General features: G+C 52.2%; 1 protein-coding gene across 4 annotated transcripts in view; it reads left to right on the forward strand.

Moving 5' to 3' along the window:
- The window catches only part of LIG1 (DNA ligase 1), a 36,913-nt gene extending 29,084 nt beyond the window's left edge, over nucleotides 1-7,829 (forward strand). For all 4 annotated transcript variants that reach the window (XM_066271665.1, XM_066271664.1, XM_066271668.1 and 1 more), the window contains 7 exons: nucleotides 1,619-1,763; nucleotides 1,908-1,990; nucleotides 3,499-3,651; nucleotides 4,753-4,806; nucleotides 5,457-5,600; nucleotides 7,090-7,182; nucleotides 7,313-7,829. In XM_066271665.1, the coding sequence (XP_066127762.1) occupies nucleotides 1,619-1,763; nucleotides 1,908-1,990; nucleotides 3,499-3,651; nucleotides 4,753-4,806; nucleotides 5,457-5,600; nucleotides 7,090-7,182; nucleotides 7,313-7,396 (756 nt within the window). In that variant the 3' untranslated portion in view covers nucleotides 7,397-7,829. The remainder of the gene's footprint in view (nucleotides 1-1,618; nucleotides 1,764-1,907; nucleotides 1,991-3,498; nucleotides 3,652-4,752; nucleotides 4,807-5,456; nucleotides 5,601-7,089; nucleotides 7,183-7,312) is intronic.
- The last annotated feature ends 497 nt before the right edge of the window (nucleotides 7,830-8,326 follow it).

Genomic DNA, 8,326 nt, shown 5'->3' on the forward strand with positions numbered 1-8,326 from the left:
GAGGCTACACTTGGCCAAGAGTTCTTAAAGTATGGTCCAAGGACCCTTTAGGGGCCTGGGAGGCCCTCCCTTTCCAACCGCTCGTCATAAGAGATGGGTTTTTTTCATGTGGTGCAGCCGTCTGAGTATGGAGGCAGATGTGAGTGAGCCTCCAGTCTGGGTTGAGCCAGATGTTAAGGAAGTTGCAGAAATGTAAAATAATGGCCCTCTTTCCACCAATTTTTAAAAAAATGTAGACATGCTTGGTAAAAATGTTGGGTTTATTATTTTTTTAAAATGAATTAATGTCTTTGAGATTCCTCACTTTTCATATGGTCTGTATGAATATGTGTATAACTACCACTAGCATGGTAAATATCAGGAGAGGTAACTGACATGCACAGAAGGTCTTTGGAGAGGGTTCTCAATATGCTTCAAGAACGTGAAAGGATTCTGGGAGAGAATCGTGCGACTCGCTGCCCCGGGGTTGGGACAGGTTAAGGATCTGTAGCCAGGCCATGTGCTTCCGTATCCTGGCTCTGCCCAACTCAGCCTCTGTGCCTCGGTTTCTCGTGCATAATGAAGCGCTGATGGCAGCACCTGCTCTGACTGATATAGGCAGGCTGAGCGGCAGGCATGGGCCTGAGCGCAGTGGCCAGGGGAAGCATTTGATAATATTAGCCGCCATCACCATCTTCTTCCCAGATAATGTTTGATGGTCTGGTAGCTGAGCAGTGACAGCTTGCCCCCCACTGACCAGTGAGTTGGGGTACCTTTTCAGACCTATGGGCAATAGGCATTGAGCCATGGCAGCAGGAGAAAAGAGAGAGAGAAGGGGGAGGGGCAGAGAAGCAGATGGTCACTTCTATGTGCCCTGACCAGGAATTGAACCTGGAACGTCCACACGAGGGGCCGATGCTCTACTACTGAGCCAACTGGCCAGGCCCCTACCTTATTAATCTTATATTGATCATCTGTTAACATGATAATATTTTAGACATTGGATTAAATAAAAGGTATTATTAAAATTAATCTGATAGTTTACCTATTTCTTTTTTAACGTGGCTCCGAAACTGTAAAGTTGAACACGTGGTCGTGCCACGTGCCTGGGGACAGCACTGGGGTTAGCTCCTCCACTGTCCCAGCCTGGGCGGTCCGTACACTCAGCTGCCTTCTGTCCTGCAGGGTGGTCAGCGCCTGTCTGATGAAGGTGGAGTTGCACAGCTGAGGAGATAATAAAATTTGGTTCTTTACAGGATAAGATTGTCATCCTGTGCAGTAACATAAAATAGCCTCTCAGAAGCATGTCTGCGTTATAATCTACTGATCATGGGCTGCTTGGTGCTTGTATTCGACCGATGTTAAAAACGAACCATAGTCTTAGTTTCGAGGATCATTCAAGCTCTAGCAGGGCAGGGCCGCGGCTCCCGGTCTTACGCTCCCAAGGTCACCAGAATCTACGTCTCTAGCGCCCTTGCCGCTGGCCTTTCTGCACTTACCTTCTCAGAACCCTTATGTCAGCGTGGGTCTTGCTTCTTGAGGCTTTCCTTAGCTACCTGGGACCCAGCTGCTTCCTGTTTCGGGCCTCTCCTCTTTTCTTCCACAGTGACGTCGCTTCTTCTCTCATCTGCCCCCTCAGTCCCTGGTTCGCGAGCCCCTTTCTCGACGCCGGCAGCTGCTCCGGGAGAACTTCATGGAGATAGAGGGCGAGTTTGTCTTCGCCACCTCTCTGGAGACCAAGGACATGGACCAGATCGCTGAGTTCTTGGAGCAGTCGGTGAAAGGTCAGGGCACCTTTTCCCTCCCCATTGCGGTCTGGAGCCTGCCTGTGATTGGCTGTGATCCCTGCTCATTCCGAGTCCTGCCTGCCACCTAGCACTGGCTGCTGTGAGCCCCAGCCTCACCAGACTGCTCTGTGTCTCCTTCAGACTCCTGTGAGGGACTGATGGTGAAAACCCTGGATGTCGATGCCACCTACGAGATCGCCAAGAGATCACACAACTGGCTCAAGGTGACTCTGTCCCCTTCCAGCCTCCCCACTAAGCCCTGGAGCTGGAGGTCTTTTCCGAACGGGCTGTAGACTTTGAGTCCCCAGTCATGACCCTGTGTGAGCTCAGGAGTCTTTTCTTGACCCCTCTGCCTCCCTTTGTAGCTCCCCTTGGGCCTTCTTCCTCTGCAGCTCCTTGTAATGAATTCTCCAGGAATTGAGTGAGAAGCGCCCCGATTAAGTGCCCTGCAGGCCGCAGTGGGCAAGCCAGATGTGGTTTCTCTTCTTCCTGAGCCTGCCTTCTATACTGGGCGAGCAGGTCAGCCAGGACACAAGGGAGATCAAGTCAGGTAGAAATGAGCGCTGTGAAGAAGTCAGCTCAGGGCCAGTGAGGGAAAGTGGACAAAGCCTCTGTAGAGGCAACACTTGGGTCAAGACACAGATAGATGATAGGAAAGGTCAGCCATCCAGGCAGGTTGAGCAGCAAGTGCAAAGGCCCTAAGGCAGAGACAAGCTTGGTACATACAGGGAGCAAGGCGAGTGAGCTGTGAGGTGAGGTCAGGTGGAGAGCAGCTCCCAGGTCACGTGCGGTGGGGGCTGTGGTGAAATAAAACCTGGCCTTCCTCTAAGGGCTTCATGAAACCAGCAGAGGTTTCAAGCAGGAAGACATGTGGTCTGGTTGTCACTTTGCACAGGTCCTCTGGCTGCTCTGTGGATGATGACAGGTGTCAGGGGAGCTGAGCAGAGGCAGGAGCATGTGGGCAGGAGGCCGTAGTCTGGCAGGGATGAGGGAGAGGACAGGAGGGGCAAGAGGACTTCACCGGAGGGGTCCGCAGTGGAGCTGGCCAGGCCTGCCAGCGAGGTCTCTCTTATATTTATTTATTTATTTTTAAGATTTTGTTATTGATTTTACAGAGAGTGAGTAGAGACGGGGAGCGAGAAGTATCAACTCCTAGTTGCTTCGCTTGAGTTCTTTGCTTGCTTGTTGTCTGTGCCTTGACCAGGCAAGCCCAGGGTCTCTAACCTGCGACCTCAGCGTCTCAGGCCAACGCTTTATCCACTGTGCCACCACAGGCCAGGCTCTCTTGTACTTACGAGTTGTCTGTGGTCTCACCCTTCCCAGATTGGAAGAGCTATGAGGGCACCAACCTTTCTTGTCTTAGGAAGTAGTTGCTGTGCATCTCCGGAGCTGAACTTCCTGGCACACAGTTGGCGCTTACTTTATGTTTCTGGAATGAGTGGATAAATATTCTGTGTGAGGAGTGAATGGAACGTGTCTCTGGGCTGAGCGGAAGGGGGAATCCAGGCTGACCCCAGGTCTTGCTGTCCAGCCGGGCCCCTCAGGCTCACCTGCCCTTTTCATTGCCATTGCCTCTTTCCCATCTGCTCTTTCAGCCTGGAAGCCCATTCCCTGTCCCTTTTCATGGCGGCCAACCTCGGTCTTTGTGGGAAATCTCAGACCCAGCCCGGTCTCTCCTCCACCCACCGATTACACGCCACTCCCCCTCATCTCCTGCCTTACTTCCTCCCAGCTGAAGAAGGACTACCTGGATGGCGTGGGTGACACCCTGGACCTTGTGGTGATTGGCGCCTACCTGGGCCGGGGGAAGCGGGCTGGCCGCTACGGGGGCTTCCTGCTGGCCTCCTACGACGAGGAGAGTGAGGAGTTCCAGGCCATATGCAAGGTGCTGGGTGCTAGGCTGACGCAGCCGCAGCGGACGTGGCCCCTCAGTCTGGGAGGGCCTGGGGCGGGTTGGCTGCTGGAATCAGCTTTAGCCTGCAGCTTCTGCTTCCGTTATGTTGCCCACCCCCTGCAAGCGGGCCTGGGAAATAGGGGTTTCTTATTTTGTTTAAAGCTGCACACATTGTTGACCTAAGAAATTTGGGTTTTTGTCACAGACACACTAAGATATCACAATTCCATTACCCAGAGGCAATTAGTGGTCACATTTAAGGGAATGTTTAATTTTTCCAAAATTGTGATCCTTCTATACAAGTGATTCTCTTTCTTGCTTTTCTCCCTATAAGTACTATATTTTCAGTGCTGTAAGATGTGTCCATATTGTGATAAGAAATGTTAGAGGGTTTTCACCTGCCATTCAGGGCTTTTAGGACTTTCATAAACATGACCTGAGTGTGTCTATGAGAGTTTTCAGGCAGCCGCGCGCGTCTCCCGGACCAGTGCCTGCCGTTGGACAGTGGTGGTTGCGGCTTTGTTCTGAGGAATAAGTCATTACCGCACACGCATCAGCTCATCGTCCGTGGTAGAAGTGATTTTACAGTCACGACTATCGGTGGCCACCAGTCAGTCACCATTTTACATTATTTACTTAAAATAGTTTTTGGCAGGAGCTGTTGCTGGGACCAAAAGTGAGAATATTTTAAGGCTCGGTACAGAAGGGCTTCCTGTTGCCATTTTATATCAGTAGTTTGAAGTTGTCCATCTAGCTATTTTGTTAACACTGAGGAGTGTTTTTCAGCCCTATTTTGGTGTGGGGAAGAAAACTCTTGGTAGTATTAAGTTTGGATATGACAGCCAGTTATGGGGCAGGTGGGATGTCAGGGTCCCAAGGGAGTGACTTCCTGGGCCAGGGAGACAGCAGGAGCAGAGGCTGTGGCCAGGGTGCTCATTCCCCCTCCAGGTCTGCGAGGGTTGGCTGGATGCTCAGCACCGGGTTTCCTGGGAGGCTGGAGCGGGGTGGGGCTGCAGCGCGCAGACTTGGGTCCTGAATGGCAGGAGCAGGGAGGCAGTGCCCGGCCTCTGACCTGCTCCGTCCTCCCTACAGCTTGGAACTGGCTTCAGTGATGAGGAGCTAGAGGGACATCACCAGAGCCTCCAGGTGAGCAGTGTGGGCTCTCTGCCCTTACCGCATGCTCTTTGTATGCTCGGGGCGCCTGGCCTCCACTGTCCTGGGGCTCGGTGCAGACAGGGCAGTGGGCAGTGGAGCCAGCCTTGGAGCCGGGTGTTCAGGTTCAAGTCCCAGCGGTGCTGGCCACCGGCCAGTGATGGCCGTCAGGGAGCCTCATCTCCTGAGCTCGGTGCCTCAGCCACACGGGGGTGGGAGCAGTCACGGGACACAGCGTTGTTGGAGGTTCTCCGAGTTAATCCTTAGGGTGCTTGTTGAGTCCCTACTAATTAGTGTTTGTGGTCATGGTCACAGGTGTTTTGGGTGTGACTATCTTTCTGTGTGTTGGTGTCTCTGGTTCTGTTTCTGTCCATTCTTTGGTTCTCTCTCTGTCTCTCTCTGGGTCTCTGCCCCTCTCTCTATGTACTTCTGTTAGTCTTTAGTTTCTTGTGTCAGCTCCACGGTCTCTGTCTTTCATTTCCCCCCTGCTCCCATTTCTCCCCACCTCTCATGCCTGGCTTTGTACTTCAAGGAGTGTCTTTGTCTTTGTCTTCCCCTATTTACTTCACTTCCCAACTTGACAACTCTCAGCCTTGACTCTGAGTCCCAAGACCCTCTCTTCCACCTTCTGCTGCTCCCTACAGGCCCTGGTGCTGCCCACCCCGCGCTCCTACGTCCGGGCAGATGGGGCCATGGCTCCTGACCACTGGCTGGAGCCCAGCACCGTGTGGGAGGTCAAGTGTGCCGATCTCTCCCTCTCCCCCATCTACCCCGCTGCCCGGGGCCTGGTGAGTGACCGGGGCCTGGGGCCACCCTCCAAAGGCATGTCAGATGGAGTGGGGAGGGGACCCTGGGATGTCTGCCCTTCCTGGGTGATGACTGGGAAAACTCAAGCTTGCATTTTATTTAGGTGTCAGATAACAGGACCAAAAGTCTCACTTTTTTTTTTTTAAAGAGAAATATTCTAGAGTAGAAAGAAAACAATGAAATTGCTCCATTTCCTATCGTAATCTTACACTTGGCTCCCAAATTTTGAAGACAGTTCTCTTAAGTAAAAACTTATGACACATCCTGTTGCATTTCTTTCTCAACTGTAATTTTCATGCTACCAAGTTTTTTTTAATTAAAAAATTTATTTATTTATTTATTAAGTGAGAGGTGGGGAGGCAGAGACAGACTCCTGCATGCACCCTAACTGGGATCCACTCAGCAAGCCCCCTAACCAGTGATGCTCTGCCCATCTGGTGCCACTGCTCTGTTGCTCGGCAACTGAGCTATTTCAGCGACTGAGATGAGGCCATGGAGCCATCCTCAGTGCCTGAAGCCAACTTGCTCGAACCCTTCCAGCCATGGCTGCAGGAAGAGGAGAGAGAAAGAGAGAGAGAGAGAAGGGGGAGGCCTGAAAAAGAGAGAGGTGGTCACTTCTCCTGGGTCCTGACCGGAAATTGAACCCAGGACTTTCACATGCCAGGCTGACACTCTATTGCTGTGCCAACTGGCCGGGGCCACTACCAAGTTTTAAAATTCCTCTCGCACTAGTAGTTCAGTTCTCAACACCAGCTGAGGTCGAGCACCGGGAAAGCACCCCTGGGGACCGGCGCCGGCCGGCGGCCCTGAGCTCCTCCCTCAGGACCCTGGGTCTCACATTTAAATGTGCTTCTTTTGAGATTTCTTCTGATCCTTCAAAATCTAGCAGATGCTATTCTGATTAGAAGCAGATTTTCATTTAAAGGCTGTATTTTAGATGTTTTCTTTTTAATCTTCTCACTCATGAAGTCAGGGTCCGCCGGTAACTGGTGATGGGAGCAACCCGTGCAGCGGGCATTGCGCCAGTAAGCACTTATTTAATAAGGACACAGTGTGCACGCACTTACTCCTCTCAAAAACACTGAACAGCCCCATTTTACAGAAGGGGAAATAGAGCCTCAGGGGCCTTAAGCAGCTGGCCCTGGGTCTCTCAGCTCCTGGGGGTTAGGAGCTGGGATTGGACCTCACAGTCTGACTCTGCTGTTCTGCCTCTCGGCCCCAAGAGTAAATAGCAGCATAAGTAACAACTGTCAAAGCTGGCATTTCTTAAGTATTTATCATGTGTAAGCTACGGTCCCAAGGTCTTGATTACCCAATTTAATCCTTACAACAACCTGTTGCTTAGTCCCATTGTATGGATCGGGAAACTGAGGCCAGAGCTGCAGGAGTAGGGAGAAGACTGATAAGGAGTTGTAAGTGAGGACTGAGGGCTGGACCATAGGAGGGTCCCATCATCTCCCGCCTCCCCAGGTGGACAGTGAGAAGGGGATCTCCCTTCGCTTCCCTCGGTTAATGCGCGTTCGTGAAGACAAGAAGCCGGAGGAGGCCACCACCAGTGCCCAGGTGAGGCACTCGGAGGGCGTGGGCTGGGCTTGCTTGGCCGGACCAGTTCCTTGGAGAGGTGGGCACTGGCCCAGAATGCGGGCAGTGGGCAGTCCCTGGCTCTGACTGCCCGCTGCCCCTCTCTCCCCAGGTGGCCTCTCTCTACAGGAAGCAGAGTCAGATTCAGAACCAGCAGGGCACAGACCTAGACTCTGACCTGGAGGATTTCTACTAGGCCCCGCCCTCTGCGGCTGGGCAGGGAGGGGGGGACCCGGACAGCGTCTCTACTGTGCAGACCTGGTGTGGAGTCAAACCGTGTGGTGTGTGTGCGAGGGGGTGGTTTAAGCCGGGAATTTGGAATAGTTTTTGTTTTTTGGTGGGTTTTTTTTGTCAATAAATAATTGTTAAACACCTGCTCTGTGTCCAGGCTGGTGCTGGGCCTGGGTGCATGCCGACAGCTCACACTTGCGTGGCGCGGAGAGCGTGCCAGGAACCATCCAAACCAACATCTTTCAGCAGAGCTTTCTGCAGCAATAGAAATATATTTACATCTGTGCTGTGCAGTGTGACAGCCACCGGCCAGCTGTGGCTGGTGAGCGCGTGAAGTGTGGCTGGTACAATTGACGCCTCATATTCTATTTATTTTTAATTAAAATTCACTAAAATCACCCCATGTAGTCAGTGGCTATTTTATTTGGACAGAGGCATTCTTTTCTTTTTTTTCTACAGAGACAGAAAGAGTCAGAGAGGGATAGATAGGGACAGACAGACAAGAATGGAGAGAGATGAGAAGCATCAATCATCAGTTTTTCGTTGGACACTTTAGTTGTTCATTGATTGCTTTCTCATATGTGCCTTGACCGTGGGGCTACAGCCCATCGACTAACCCCTTGCTCAAGCCAGCGACCTTGGGCTCAAGCTGGTGGACTTTTGCTCAAATCAGATGAGCCTGCGCTCAAGCTGGTGACCTCGGGGTCTTGAACCTGGGTCCTCTGCGTCCTAGTCCGATGCTCTATCCACTGAGCCACCGCCTGGTCAGGTAGGGGAGGCATTCTTAACTTATTGTTTACATGTAAACTTAACCTCCCAGCCACTTAACCTGGTGGGCCGCGTGCTGTCAGGTGAGGGGAGGGAAGGCCTTGCCCAGGGCCACAGCTGGGACCAC

This window comes from Saccopteryx bilineata, chromosome 3, assembly GCF_036850765.1.
Source record: "Saccopteryx bilineata isolate mSacBil1 chromosome 3, mSacBil1_pri_phased_curated, whole genome shotgun sequence".
NCBI classification, from domain to species: domain Eukaryota; kingdom Metazoa; phylum Chordata; class Mammalia; order Chiroptera; family Emballonuridae; genus Saccopteryx; species Saccopteryx bilineata.